Source organism: Parambassis ranga, chromosome 5 (assembly GCF_900634625.1).
Source record: "Parambassis ranga chromosome 5, fParRan2.1, whole genome shotgun sequence".
NCBI classification, from domain to species: domain Eukaryota; kingdom Metazoa; phylum Chordata; class Actinopteri; family Ambassidae; genus Parambassis; species Parambassis ranga.
In genome coordinates this window covers 14,925,176-14,941,502 of record NC_041026.1, presented here as the reverse complement: position 1 = coordinate 14,941,502, position 16,327 = coordinate 14,925,176, and the positions used below count along the sequence as shown (strand labels likewise).

General features: G+C 40.7%; 1 protein-coding gene across 3 annotated transcripts in view; it reads left to right on the top strand.

Annotated features, from left to right (window-relative positions):
* Positions 1-207: 207 nt before the first annotated feature.
* arhgap9 (Rho GTPase activating protein 9) overlaps positions 208-16,327 on the top strand; it is a 36,244-nt gene continuing 20,124 nt past the window's right edge. For 2 of the 3 annotated variants that reach the window (XM_028405990.1, XM_028405988.1), the window contains exons 1-6: positions 208-410; positions 8,630-8,677; positions 11,618-11,931; positions 12,307-12,505; positions 12,591-12,982; positions 15,965-16,216. In XM_028405990.1, the coding sequence (XP_028261791.1) occupies positions 11,710-11,931; positions 12,307-12,505; positions 12,591-12,982; positions 15,965-16,216 (1,065 nt within the window). In that variant the 5' untranslated portion in view covers positions 208-410; positions 8,630-8,677; positions 11,618-11,709. The remainder of the gene's footprint in view (positions 411-8,629; positions 8,678-11,617; positions 11,932-12,306; positions 12,506-12,590; positions 12,983-15,964; positions 16,217-16,327) is intronic. The other variant, XM_028405989.1, reaches the window with a different exon arrangement.

Below are 16,327 nucleotides of genomic sequence, written 5' to 3'. Positions count from 1 at the left end.
TGTTGCAGCACCGCCGGGCGGGATACGTCTCTCGTGTTGTGCAGTTTGTACCGGGCAACGTAGTAACTTTAAACGTGCGCACCTCAGCGCTGCGTTTTTAAGGAATCTGATTGGTTCCGTGAAAAATCATAATGGACGATTGTAGCCAATCTTCTACCACCAAACACATACAGCACCGGGCTATTTTTTTATCCGCTTAAAAGAGCGAGGTTTATCATCATGGGCTGCAGGGGCAACTTAGTGCCCATACGCGAGTGTTAATTTACAAAAGTGCACAGTTCTCTGTGCTTCTCCCATTAGCTAAATAATGTAAAGCTGTCACATATCTGCGACAAAAGCGCTGTAAACTTACCGAGTCGCAGCTTAAATATCTCCAAAACACAACTGAGCTGTCACCTCGTCGCTGCAAGGTGAGTAGCCTAATGATGTGTTGCCAACATGCACTTATTTTCTGCAAGAATAGTTGTTCCACAGTAGATGCATAGTCTATGTATATTATTAAACACTGTTACATTATTTAATCATTACTTTTCAACACATTTTGGCCATAGGAAAAATAATATTTTTGACTTTCATTCTCTAACAGCAGTATTTAAATTATATTTTTATAAAATGTGCATTTTAAAGCTAGTTTAAGGTTTAACTTGGTGGATTTAATCCCTTCTAGTGTAAAGTTTGTGTCTTTTAAAATGTCATAGGGTAAGAAAAATGTATGATGTTTTGCATGTGCATGCTATAGTGCTATATACATGTACATCATGTTGTGTTTTGTGCTGATTTTGATATTCTGAACGTGGGGTTTTCATAAAACATGGCAAAAACCAGTTATTTGTATCCCTGTACGCTTCATCATGACACTATCCAGGTGAAACTTGGATGAAGTGTTTACATGAAACAGTATCTAGGTTTCTGAAACTAGGATAAGTTTGCATGTGTCATGTGCATGTGCAAGAGTTTACTGGAAAAACCTGATCGTGCAAACACATTCATCGATTGTCAAACAAGTTGTAAGCCAGGACTACACACTATCTGCTCATCCTCCCACAAATCAGTCACACATATACTAAAGGTATACTAAAATAGCAAGACTAGTTTTTCCAAAACAAGTCATTTTCTTGACATCATCGCTTCTGTGGTGTCAAAACTCTGCTAGTGTACCGAAGAGAGGCCACAAAAGGCTAATGTACAAACATAGCAATACGCGCACGTTTCACCCATTTCCTGTGGAGATGCAGTTTCCATTTTCTAGAGTTTCCTGTTGAACACCTCCCTGTGCATGCACATCTTTTCCATTCCTTTTTTTTATTATTGACAGTCCCTTCACACACAGTGACACACACCACCACTACAATGGTGCAGACACAATGACCTCATTATTGGTCATCTCTGAAATGTCATGCTGCTAAGCAATGCTTACCCGAATGCTTTACATATATGACTTGTAATGTGCGGAAATATTTGCATGCTTCTGCTTCACATGCTTCACAGAAGGTGTATGGACGGGGTAACCACAGGCCGAGCTGGAAACGGTTTGACTGACGCATTGCATTTTTACTGTTTCATAATCGTTCTTAAGTCCTTGCAAAGCAGCAGATTTGCTCCCTTTTTTGCCAGCCGGTGACGACACAAGCCTGAAAGATTATTCTTCACTTGCAACTTTCCTGATTAAAAGTGCCCTTGTATGTGCAGTATTAGTAACAGGGTTACAAGCACACTGTAATTACTGGTGACTACTGTTGTTGGTGCAACGTCAGAGAGAGAGATTGGGAGGCTGAAGCGACAGATTATTCATCTGCTGTTTGGAGATCTTTGACTGAGTCAGTGTGAGACGCTTGGCTGCTTGCATGCATGCATGCATGCTGTCAATTCTGGAGCACAACCATACAATAGCAAAACATGAAGTACGGCAAAACCTCCTTGCACAATTACAACATAACTGTCTGTAAGAGGTCAGTTCAAGCAGTCCTTATATCTGCACTTTGACTGCTGCATATGTTTTTATGTGTTGTCTCTTGGTTTAAACATTTTGTGTAGTTTTTGTGGTTTTTTGTCAATGAAATCAGGCTAACCACAGAGCAATCATTTCTCATCACTCTTGAGCTACTCTGGTCTTACATAACATACTGTAAGGAGCAGGCAGGGTCAAACTCATTATCTTGTGATTAAGATATAAAATATTTGATAATTTATATCTGGTGCATTTAATTAAAACAAATGCAGGCTAGAATAAACCCTACTTATATTCAGGGTCACATGTTTGTGTGTAGGATCTGTGTTGATTCTCTGTTAATCCCAGTCACTTCTCATGACCCTGAGCTACTCATTGGTCTTACATGACATACTTTAAGGAGCAGGCAGAGGATCTGTCAAATAGCTGAATATGTATCACAATAACCTCAAGTCTGGATCTTCTTGTAGTATTTTGTATAGAACATAATGTCAAAAAAATACTTGCTTAGTAAAGTTTAACGTCTTCATGTACTGTAGTTTCAGCCTTATTCAGCTTTATTGTTTACAATACACACAGCACTGTCTACAGCACATGTAGCAGAGTGTGTGTCACAGATGAGCTATGAGTTAAAATGTAGCAGCAAATATAGAAATGAAGTGGATACACTGGCCTCAGGTCAACATCTGATATTAAAGCAACACTGTAGTTTTTCAGCCTCCAAACTTTATTTCCAAAATCTCTCTGGTGGTACATCAACTCACATTAGGTTGAATGACACCTTTGTCTCTGTCACCTGCGTTGGCACTAGGAAACATTATGGTTCAGGTGGGAACCCGTACCTAAAAGGGAAGGACTACCCTCAGACCCAAGATGTCATGGCCTAAGCAGTGAATTAACCGAAGAGTGTGAAATGAGTGAGGAGTCCGTACTTTAAATCCACTCGTGTCATTTATTCGGAATTTGTGGCAACAAAACTGAACACACAGTCAGAGAGCAGTGATGAAGCTGTCAGATTGACAGACCACTGAGCATGTGCACATCTTATTCGTACACAGAGCACAAACACAAATCATTCACTCAAACGATCTACAGAAAGTAAAATTGATGTCTGAGGAGATGAAGAAAAGATAAAGGGGGCGCTCGAATAATGATTAATATCGGAACAGCTTTCAGTCACTGGCGAGAGCTGAAATACGAGGAGGGATGCCCGGCTGATGTTGACCTGCCACTGTTACTGCTGGAGCAGTAAATAAAGTTGATTGCTAAAGTTGATAGCTAGCATGCTAGGTAGTTGACAATATGTCTGATGAAATGTTTGAGCACACAGCAGGTTTTCAGTTAACTGTGCTTGAATATAACTGACTGACAGCAGCTCATGGGTTGATGTTGATACTTCTCTCAGATTGAGCCAGGTGCCAGGTTATTTACTCACAAGTTAGCTATATGAAAGAAGCTTTATATGATTTGTACAGTTAATTGTGCTCATTTTAGCGCTTGAGTTTCAGCTATTAAATGTTTGATTTGGTGCTTTTCTTTATATCCCTTAATGTCCTTTGTTAATTCATAGAAAAAAACTTACTTGAATACCAAACCTGAAGATCCCATATACACCTCACTGTCTGCATAATGTACATTTACTGAACAAATAACCCCTTTAACCCTGAGACGGCTTCACAGATCACAGCTGTCTCACTGTGTGCTGGTTTCTCCCTCTCTATACTTCTATATCCTTGGGAAGTTTAGCTGCTCTTCCTTGTGCTTCCACAGTACCGTGCTCACTTCAGCTACACACAGCTGAAAATGGGTCTTCGACTTGCCTGATAGCTTTTGACAGCTCACTCTCATCCCCGGTGGATCAATGGAGCTCAGCACTCTTCATTAGAAACATCAATGTACTGCACATTCCCACCGGCTCAGCAACAACCCACAGGCCCACTCAGAGAAGATTTATTTATTTTTTATCACTGAAAGATCATTCTTGACTTTGTGGGGCATTTTATTTTTTCAGTAGGGATACAGTGAAAGTAAAAATCCTTGTTTGCCTCCTTGATGCCTTATATGTCTGAATATGTGTGTTGTTACCTTTCCTATGACATCACAAAGAGTAATTTTTACACATTCTCTATTTTTGCTCCAATAATCCGTGCCCAGATAAAAATTTATATATCATATATTGAACTTTAATGTAAACAATCCATGTTTCTAGAGCAGCAGTGTAGCTTTAGATTAGAGACAAAATGATGAACCATTCCTGATCCCACTTTGTTCTGTACTACTGGAGGGAGCTGGAGTGTATCAGTGCGGTCAGTAAGTACACCCTGGACAGGTCGTGAGCCTATCACAGGACTAACATAGGTTAGGTTGGACAGACAACCATGGACATGGGGCATTTTCACTGTTTTCTCACATTTAAATTATAAATAATTCTAAATTCCTGAGTTGACCTATAACTTAAAAAAGACAATGATATTAGAAAGTAGTGTCTCATAAATATCATAACACCTCAGTGTTATTATCGAAAGTAAAATCATAAGGTAAGATCAACATTTTATGCTGTTTCTCAGCTGCTTTTTGAAACAAGGAGCTTATTTCTTAAATAAGCTTATTGCGTTTGAAACTATACTAGCAGTGTGTTTTTTACCTTCCATTTTTCTGCAAAATTCATAAGCTAATTAAAACATGTAATGCTTGAATTAATTCTTTCAAGAGTTTTTAAAAAATGTCTGCGGGGCAATCCCGCACTACTTTGCCTAACACTGGTCTGCCTGGTTGTTGTTTATATTCAAATAGGGGGGAAATGAGAAGTTGAATATTAAGTGCACTCTCTGAAGAAGTTTTCTATGTGTCGATGCTGGCTGCAGGGTTCATTGTAAACACAAGTGTTGCGTCAGTAAACGCTTGAAATGATGGCATCACACATATGAAATGTTATGAGCAACAAAGAAAAAAAAAATAACATACTGGAGATGGTAGTTGGTCACAGAGGTTGTTGTCATGATGACAGTAGAGAGAATGAGCCAATGGCTGCTTTAATGTCATCATCTGCCTTTTGATTGGCTCTCTGACAATTACTCAGCAGCTAATCACCGCAGGAATCCAGCCCACCTTGTTTAGTTACGTACACACACGCACACACACATTCCACAACACCTAGCCGTCACACTGGGAAGCACAGTGTGTGTTTCAGTGTCTCTCTCTGGTGTAATCATCAATAATACATGGCTTTGGGAGGATGAAAGGCTGTTTTGGCTTGAGGCATGTGTCTCATATGGAGAGAGAGAGATGTAGTTATAACTGTACATCCATAGACTTAAGTGAATGCTGCTTTGTATGCCTGCCTTCAGTGGAACTGCTCATCAGGCCAACAGTGAGTGAGTTCAGTACCAGTAACCAGTTTATTCATGTCTAATCTTAATTAATATCCTGTTATATGACAGTCATACCATCGCACATCACGCAGCATAACAAATGGTATCCCAGCTCCACTGAGGAGGAAACCATTAATGTTAACATCCAAACCTATACTGTCAATAGCACAAGTCTGTTGTCATGGGTAGATGTACACTCTGCAGTGATAGGGCTGTGTTTCATTAGAAAATAAATTGTACTCATAACAATGTCTGTGAAATTCTGACTAAGCTGGACAGGATTTCTGGAAAGAGACATTAGTTTTTTTTCAGTTGTGTAAATATAGTTTTTGGCACCTAGAGCACTATGAGCTGAGTGTTGTCCACTTTCATTTATATTGGAGATATCTAAAAAGCAAATTCACCTGTGGATAAGTAGCACTGCAGGGCACAGAAAAATAGGACCTCCACACTACTCCTGTGCTTTCAACTTGTTTATTCCTTATTTCTAAAAGTAAGAAAATGCTAAAAGTCTTGAGTCCATGCTTTAAGTCTAATGTGGATTGACTTCTAAGGAAAAAATCGGAGGCACTTCTAGACTTATCCTAACTCATACTGCTCTTTTATGCATAATGTATGATGTGATGCAATACTTAATACCTCACAGGCCTTACCTGACTGAAAGTTCAAACATCCACTTTAGGATGGTTGTTTACATATGTATGATCATGCACCACAGCCCTCATCACGCCGCCGTGAAAAGAACCCAGTTATGAGCAGTTGTTTGGCTGACACAGTTAACACACCTGGCATGTTGACTTAAAGCGACTCCCTTTTACTTATTGTTGTGGTAATTATGAAACGTGCGCCTCTCGTGCTACAACTTTTACCCTCATGTTCCTTTGCTGCCTTTGGTCATAGGCATATGTAAATACAGTACAGCGTACGTGCATATGAGTGTGTTTGCCATGTGTACACGGATGTGTGGAGCACACGCAAGAACCCTTTGAAGTTCCTCATTCACTCTATACTCCTCTTCCCCATGTCTCATCTCTCTTTGAACATCATGTAGCCAAGATTATTAAAGCCCCCTTCTTTCCACTTCAAACATATGGAATGAATATGGATATGATACGACACCAAATTCTCCACCAGCAACCTTTCACTCCAGGCCTGCCATGTGGTTAAGTTTGATTGGCAAGGTTATCTTAAACAATCTCTGTGGGAGCTAAACCTGCTCTCCTTGGCTCATGTTTGAGCTTAAACCTAAGACGTTTTTACACCACACATTGACTCTTCTTGTCGTTGTCACATTATCGATTTTCTAGCATTACTGTACTCTTCTAAACTTTATCTAATCATTTATTTGCATTCATTGTCTCTGTCTTGCCTGCAGGATGTTTTTATAGATGTCATGATAATGTTATCTTCATATGGTTTGCATGCATGCCCTCTACCATACACGTCATTTTGTTTATACTTTACACCTGCTAGGTGTTTCTATACCTCCCATAGATCTCAAGAGTGTCCTTGAACATACCAACAAACAAAGCTGATGAAAAGCCCCACCAACATAGGAATATTATTTTTCTTATTATGCTGAAGTGGGAAAGTACCTCAGTGCATAAATCTCAGCTTAATTCATGTACACCCATCAGTGGGGTTTTGTCACATGTCAAGTGGGTGTCAGAAAACCAGAAACCACCCATTGTCTTTTTTAGTAAATAGAAGGAATATATCTATATTTTTGTGGGCACATATTGATTGTTAAACTTCCAGACAACAACCAGAGCTGAGACTCGAAGTTGAGGAGTTGATCTAGCAAATCTAAACGTAAAAGGTTCTAAATGACCAAAATAACCGAAAAACCTACTGCCTACCAGCCACCGATGTGGTTACAAGATTAAGATAATGACAGTACCAGATTCATGCTGTGTAGAGCATTGGTTCCAACCTGGGGTCCTTGCCCCCCATTAAGGGGTTGCGCACAGGGGGTGCGCACAATTTTGTGAGGTGACAGTGAAGTTTTATTTGTGCACATTGAACTTATAAAGTCCTAATAACACACCCAAGGATAATCAAAACTGTATAATCCAAATTAAAAGATATTTCTGGTCCACATTTAAATTCATTAAGCTATGTATTACCTTTTATTACCTTTTCTATTACCTACCCTCTGAATTTGTGTAAGACACCTTCAGGTCAGCTAGCGGGCTAGGCTAGGCTACACCTGGTTAGGAGCTGGGGTTGGGGCGCCTGGCATGACTTGAGCACAGACAAAGGGGGGCTTCAAGAAAACAAAGTTGGGAACCACTGCTGGAGAGCATTAACAGACGGTATAAAAGCAAAGCTCTTCCATTTAGATTTGCCTTAACTTACATTTAATTTACATTTTGGCCATGACATTTCCTAAAATTGTTTTATCTATGTATGTATGTATGTATGTATGTATGTATGTACGTATTTGATGTGGTATTTGGAAAATGGTTTACAAAAACATGCAAAACCACTACGGGATTTGATTAATTGGGCAGCAGTGGCTCAGTGGTATAGCAGGGTTGTTCAGTAACCAGAAGGTTGGTGGTTCAATCCCAACTCCTCCCTAGTCACTGTTGTGTGTCCTTGGGCAAGATGCTTTACCTGCATAGCCTCCAGTGTACTCACTGGTGTATGGCACTCTTTGCTGGGCTCCCTCAAGCAATTTCCCCATTGTGGGACTAATAAAGGTTTCAAATTTAATTTTTATTTAAATCAGGCTGCTGATACAGCCATTCATACTGAGGTCATATTGTCATATTACAATAGAATCTATCCAGACATTACAAGTCTTCAGACAGAACCTTCCATGATCTGGTTGGAATAAACATCCTCTGCTCTGCTGCTAACCTCCATGTTGTGTTGTGTGTGTCTCTGATGTCCAGCAGCCAGCTCTGCATTGGGATCAATAGCTCAATCAATCACCATGGGCTGCTGGTTGGTTTTGTTTGGTCAGCACACAGCAGCCCCTTACTATGTCCTTTTTTCCTCAAGTTAACATGATTTATTTGCTGAGTTGGAAGCAGCCAGCTGATGCTCTGTCTTCATCTCCGTCTCCCTGTCACTCCCTTTGTTTTCATTCCTCAAGCAAAATGCTGGCTAAATGAGGGAAGGTGGGGTCAGCAGGGGTTCAGTGAGTAGAGGCAGGATCATTTGGCTGCGTAGGATTAACTGTGTGTGTGTGCATACATGAATGAGGCAGAGATAGAGAGACTGTGTTTGGTTTTCTGTAGGACGGAGCTGCGAGCTTGGGTCCTACCTTTTACCATAAACCTGCTTTTTTGTGTGTTTAAAGGCTTTTTTGGGCTGATGGACCTGACTGTAGAGTGAGCTGGTGACCATGGTGAGTCTCACTTACCCTCCCTCTCTCTCTTGCACGCATGCATGCGCAAATGGTATACTTTATGTCTTCCACTCAGTCAGGCTTGCATGCACACAGTCTGGGCTTGAGAAAAAGCACTCAAGCAATTGCTGACAGACAAACCACTACTTTATTGTTTAATCTTATTGTGCTTTTTTTTTTACATTCTTCTTATTTCTTCCCTCTATGTTTTCTTTATTCTGTTCTGTTGATACCATGTCTGTGCCCTAAGTCCCTAGCTCAAACAACCAATGCATGTCAACAGCCGTGACAGGGTGCCTGTGTCTGTCTCTGACACCATATGGCTACTCTGTGTGTTAGAATCTGTGACGACACTGCCCACTCTGCTGCTGTGTGACCTGGAAATAGAAACACAGCCTGGCTTTTTTCCCCTTTGTAGAGGCACAAATTAGTTTTTCATCCTCACAAAAAATAATTTGCAATTCTATTTGCTTTTTACATTAATGGTGTGTTTTAGACTGTTTTGTACACAACATGACCGCACTCTTTGACCAGCATGTTGTGTCGACAAGTATAAAACAACAGGAAAAGGCACACAGGTGTGCAGCATTATCACTGAAGCTGAATGTTTGCGTATGTATCATTATGGACAGCCTGTATGATGGGGCATAGCTGTATATTTTAGGCTTTCTTAAAGGCAGGAGAGTGTGCTGTAATTGTTGTCTGCTTGTCTAAATAGTAAATTACACACTCCTAAAGCCATGCAACAGGGTTGTTAAACTAAAAACAACTATCAAGGCTTGGTTTTGTCATAATTAATGCCTCTACAGAGCTGCACTGTATTTATGTAGATTACTATGTGTTGACAGGGGACCTCATGTTGTATTTGAAGTGATTCTGCATGGAGCAAAACAGAATCCGTTGGCTGTTATTTGCTATGACTGAACTATCAAAGATGTCTACCATCAGGAAAACAAATGAAAAGATAGAAAGGATATGACCCAAACTGTGGTTGCACGTTGAGGTGTCTTTGCAGTTTCCTGTTTGCTTGCTAACTTCATAGTTTTGGCTCTGTCCTTCCTGGCTTAAACTACACCGTTTCCACTATAGCTGTATACTGTTTAAAAAACACTTTTGCACTTAAAATATATATTATTTCAAAATATATATTATATATTTTATTTCTATATCACGTATACATAATGCACACACTGAGACATACATACATATATTCAGACACATAAGCTGCCTCTTTTCCTCTCCACAATGATTCCATGCAACCAAAGCCCACTCAAATGTGGTTGACCAGTACCAGTATCAGACCACAGACAGCTTCTGGTACCAAAATCTTATTTCACAGAAAACATTTGCATATTCACATACACATGTCTGCATATAGAGATTAACACACTGTGATCACTCACTCAGCCAAGGTTAAATGCATGCTTCTGATTTTCATGTATTTGTAAGCATATTTTATACATAATAAAAAGACCTTAGACTGGATGCTGAGTCTCTAGTATAGCTACATATTATGATTCACTACATTTTGATGAAGGGCCTTAGAAATCACCCCCTCTTGCCTTCCTTGCAGTGAGCTTCCTGCCAGTGTCAGGCAGCCAGTCATCCAGGCAGGCAGTCCCTCTGCCCATATGCTGATGCGAAAGGGTTTTACTGTAATTCTCTGTAACCGTGGGGGTTACAGATTCATTCCTGTGCTTTAATAACAGTGGGATTATCAAGGTTCAGCCAGCTATCCCTGCCCTCTCTTCCATCAGCTCACAGCTCCATCCAGCTTCTTCTATTCCTCTACAGTTCAGGTTCTCTGTTTTTTTCTCATTTTCCCATCCAGCCCTCTCTGCTCTTTTTGCACTGTTTGGTATATAACCCAGGCATTAAGACTGTTTTTCTTTTGTCTTGTCCAACATTTCTGAGGGGATGTCTGACTGTGACTGTGAAGCAATAGTCCCTTTAATGTGTACGCTTCTGTGTGTGTGTGTGTTGCAGAAGTGAGGATGTGGGTGTGTGTTCTCTGTGAGACTGTATTTCTGTGTGTCTGGCAGAAAGTTAGATGCTCTCTTATGTAAGCGGGTCTTGGCTAAAGAAAGGGTTTAGCTTGGGGATGCTGGCTCAGGTGGAGACAGAGACAGATGCTATTTTGGGTGTACTGCACTTCTTACACCCTCCAAACACATGAGTTATTCACCCACATGGCACTCTTAGTTCTAACAGGATAAAAGGACAATAAAAAAAGAGGTGTGCCAAAAGCTGCAGCAGCATTTCATCCTCTGGCATATCTGTAAATGCTGCTAAAATTAGAAATAAGATTTCTTGTTTCATTTCTGAATAATGAAGCAGCAGTCTCTGCTGTCAGTGTCTTCTCTTCAGTGCTAATGTGTCTCCTTGGCAGAACATTTGACTAAACAGTCAAGCTCTGTCTCCAAGACTTCATAAGTTTTCATAGTTACAGTGCCAAAAGACAGTACAGGGATTATTTTATATGGTTTGGGTAAAAATAAATAAATGAAATAAAAGGTGTCAATTCAAGGCTAATAGTGATGTGATTTTGTTCAGAACCAGGCTTAATGTTTCCCACTGTTTCTAGTCTTTGTGCTCTGCTAAGCTAAGCTTCCATCCAGGCGTATGGTGAAGAGATGTACTATTTCTTTTGTGTTTTTGTTTATGTCAAAAATATAGAAAATATTGAGGTATAGAGTTGATGTTCTGCCCCTTTTTGCCATGAGACCCTCTATATTTTTTGGACAAAATGTGAATGGCGGTTAATGGCAAGAGACAGATACAGTTTTGATCCTGAATTATTATGACTATAAACATATAATATTTGCCAGTTTAAAAATGCATTTTATAGCCAAGTTCTGTCTATAAAACTGAGATTTTGTGATAGATTGATTTTCTCTAGATTAACAGTTAAATGATTCACTGTCTCTGTACCTGTTTCAGAGCATGGCGCTGGCCTGGTTCCTCTGTCACCTGCCCTGTACACATCATCAAACTTCCAGCACAGCTTGCTGAAGAGGACTGCATCAGGAGCCATGCTGTCTGGCACGTGGAGACGCTCTGTGGGGCATCAGCAGGCTGCTGCTGCACCAGTGGTGACTACCAGGGGGGTGACAGTTTGTGGGGTACCCAGTGGTACGGTGGTCCTTGAGGCCCAGTACGACTACAGCTACCGCGGTGCAGATGGACGGCAGGTTTGCATAAGGGAGGGTGAGCGGTTTGTTCTGCTGAAGAAGACCAACGTTGACTGGTGGCAGGTGAGAAAACAGCTTTGTACCTTTTTTTTCAAATGTGAAAATATACCTTTAGCAACAGGCACGTTATGTAGCCTGATGTTCTTCTATCCCACAAACATGCATTTTTATTCACAAGCTGCCATTAAAAAAGGCCCACAACATTGCTCTGAATGACATGTTCGTCATGACAGATCATACAGTCTTGTGGGAGGAGAAAAAAATAAACTTGGTATTTGAAAAGAGAAGTTGTGGCTGAATGTCACAGGAAATGTAGCGTTAGATGTTTCCGCACTGGCTCCAGCCCTCAGCTGTTTTAGTTGCCGCTTGGATGGACTGAGTGGATTTATGTGGGAGAAAATAGCAAAAGCATTTGGAAATGTGTTTGTTCTTTGGCAGGTGCGGAGGATTGGGGCAGCCAGTAAAACAAAGCCATTGTATGTTCCTGCCACATATGTGACGGAGGTACCTATTGCACCAATGCCCTCACCCCAGCGCCTCGTCATGTCTGCCTCGCTGAGCTCCAACTTCAGGATATTGCCACGGGTGTCACTGTCTCCCACTCCAACAGGGACAACCTATAATGAACAGCACCAAGGTAAAGTAAGAAAGACAGTCGGAGTAAAGGACTGAGAAAGCCGTGGTCTAGCTTTTCAAGTAGTATCGCTCTCTTCCTCCTGCAGTGAGTAAACCAATTTATCGCTCCATGGAAAACCTCAATTCCAACAGTGCCTTCCAGGGGCTGGATAACAACACTGGCACAGGTGGAGGCCGCTTCCCCACCCTGCCCCTCTCTGGATTCACCTTTACCTCCAACTCTCCCACCTCCCCGTCAGGCCACCTCATGGTCCCTGAGCCCCCAGCAGGCTCCACGCCTCAAACAGGGCCAGGAAACCCCAGAGTAGTGCCCATGATCACTCGTAGCCAGAGCTCCAGCAACCTGCCTGAAAACCTGATGGAGAACCCATATGATGAAGTCGGTGGCGGCTTCAGCAGTCGAGTCAACCACAAGATTCCCAAGAAGTCATGTAGCCAGTGGGACATGCTGGGAGCATCGGGCAAGAACCATCTGCAGGTAAGGAGACGTGAAACTCACAGAGCTGTTTCTCCAGACATCTGAGAATATCTTCAGTGATTTCCTTGCTGCACTGTAAGCAGTTCATATCCGTGCTGTACTTAAAGGCCCACTGTTTATAATATAGTGACATCCAGTGGTGAGGATGCTGCCAAGTTAACACATTTTAGCTTCCTTTTTGTTTTTTTTTTTGCAAAATGTGTGGCTGAACCTTTTCAGATCAGGGTGACACAGTTGAGAGCAGGCAGAAACCCAAAAGTGAGTACTCAGTCCTGATCATACTAATGACATTAAATAGCCAGTTAAAAGTAGCCAGCTAGAAAAAGTGTTTTATTCTTACTGAGGTATGTTTTTCCTGCAATGTATTGTCTGTATGAGACATACTCGAGAGAGTTTACCGTAACTTTGAATTAGTTCACACCAGCATGTAAAGTACGTAGTAAATTGTCAGGACAACGATACATAATTTAATGATAGATGACCTAGAACATATTATAAAGTTTAACAAGGTTATGTGTGTTTATATCTAAACACTGTGAAGGTAAATCCTGCAAAATAGGTCAAACAAATCCATCACATGCGGCTGACGTTGAAGGAAGTTTGGGATTAGATTCATTTTGACTTCCTCTCTGTTAGGTTCAAACCCCAAACATTTGTATTACACAACCTGCACAAAAGAGACACAGAGAATTAGATATCTTTTTACTTGCAAGGAGAGTGACCAGAGACTGCTCAGTTACAATCTCTCCCGCGCCACTCTGAAGCAGCTCTGGGTTCTCCAAGCCTTTTATTAGTTGGGAACGCCCTAATACATAGTTTACTAAGGGACAAAGGGTTCATGCATCACAAATCTTAGTTTCGTTTTACTATGTCCTTGAACAACCTCTGTGTGAATGTGTGTGTGTGTCATCTTCGGCCTTTGTTCTTTCTTCCAGTCTTGGTCTGTTGTAAAGTGGTTAAACATTCTACCATATAAGGTATAAACATTCTATGTGAAGGTACTAAAGTAAGCATACCTTAAACACTCATGTGATTTAGGTTAACTCAAATAGAAAACACTCATGTGATTTAGGTTAACTCAAATAGAAGCATAAATCAACAGGGTAAATGATACTACACACAGTAAGGTACTTAAATCATTATGCACACATAAAGAGTAAGATGTAACTCATATAAACTCATAAAGAATGAAGTAAAAGTAGGATAACTTATGTACATTGATTCCAACACTCTCACTGACAAAATCTCTAATCTCACAGATTTACAGGTCAAAACTCCCAAACTGCAGAGACCCAGCTGGTAGTTTTTTTAGTAACACTGTGACTAGAAAGGATAAACTTAAATAACGTAAATACAATAACAGGTTTAAAGGCTGACCTTGAAGTGTTCAGGTGATTTGTAGGAATCTGCACTGCTGTTTTAAACCTCAGATTTATGCTGACTTTTGATTTGACTTTATATAAAAAAATGTTCAGGTAAAGAACAGAATTACTATATTAACTACTTACTAAAAAAAACCCTTGGGTGTCTGAGTCCCATGAGATGATTGAGTTCAGCCATGGCAGCATAGGTTATATTTGATTTTCGTTGCTTCGGTGCTTGACCTTAATAATCCTCCTAGAGCAGCAATCAAGTTAGCATTGTTGTGACGCAAGAGCCTCCCTGTATTACATCAGTGAGGATTATACAAGGCGTCGTTGGTGAGAGGAATACTTAAAGTTATCTTTCAGTGGAGGGGAACTCCCACAACCAAACTGTCTGTCTGAATGAGGTCTTGTTTCTGCTGAAGCGTGCGTGCATAAGTGACATCCAACTTTGGTATAGATGTGATCTCAGCGGAACTGACAGTTCTCGTTTTTATTGTCTAGCCCTGTTTCTGTGTCCCTCTCACTCTTCGAAGACCCTCCACATTCAAGCCTTTAATACCAGTAAGCAGGATTATTGCAGTCACATTCAGGTCATCTCTGTTTCATCCAGAAAACATTCATAAATGTATACAGTACATATAAGTGTCTTTTTGTGGAGCCACACCGTTGATTAATTTTAATTACATTTATTCTCAATCCCCGCAGGGTGAAATTCTGTTTGAAATTAAAAAAACATGTTTACACACATGTTTCATTCTTCTATGAAGACTTTCCACAAGATTTTGGAACCAGGGTGCAGAGATTTGCACTGATGGTGGACATGGTTCAGTGGAGTTCCTCTACACTAACTGTTCTCATAAACCTCATTTTGTTCATGGGAACCAGCTGCAGACATAAATGATCAGATCGATTCATAACATGATTCACATTAAGACAATGGTGACAAGATTAAAAAAACAACCTCAGATTACCTCTAGTTCATTTATACTTATTTTATATCTGCTTGGTCAGGATTTTAACTAATGTTGCACTTAGCAAAGAGCAACCAACTATAAATTAGCACGGTCATACAGTAGCTCTGAAGAGGAGAGAAAGAGTGAAACCACTGAGATGTTGGCAAGAATCTTATGAGATGATCGCAAGAATGTTCTTAAAAATGGTGTATTGATTTGTAATTATATATTTTGACCTTGACAGGTTTGATAAGATTATATCTATGGGCTTATTTACAGGGATAAAAATGATAACAAATACACTGTACTGTGCAGCAAAACTTGTATTTCCACTGGCTTACATGTGTACAGTTGTGGTTAGTTATTCTAAATGTTGCTGAGAACCTGCATGCAAAGTTTAAAATTTGCCTTCAAAATTGGGTCACTATGTCAGTTTCCTGGTAAGATGAGCTGACCTGCTCCTTCTGTCATTAAAATGATTGAAAAACATCTGTATTCATCCATATAAAAAAAAATAGAAATACAGTATTTGCTCCTTTTCTGAGTAATGTTTGCTAAATCAGCGCTCAGCTGTTTCAGGAATCTAATTGCTTTATCTTCCAGATCAGCGCTCTTTTTCTCTGTATATATGCTCACGTTTTCTCTTTCCCATCTCTAACAAGGTCCCTACAGAGTCCTATCTGTCCCAGCTGTCCTGGCAGGACTCCCCTCTTTACACTGAAATGCAGCCAGAGAAGCGTCAGTCGCAGCTGGAGCCACCCAGTCCTGCTCTGGGTCAGCAGCCTCTCCAGATCATGGACATGTGGGAGCAGTACTCAGACTCCACCACAGGCAGATGCTTCTATGTGAACAGCGTTACAAAGGAGAGATCCTGGAAACCGCCCCGCCGGGCCCGCAGTCAAACCACCAGCAAGGTACAACATCTTCACTGAGATGACCCAAAAATGTAGACATTTTCAGAGCTGAAGAAAGCGTGTTAACTCAAAGGAGAGGACATAAATCAGGGTGTAAAATGAGAGAGGGAC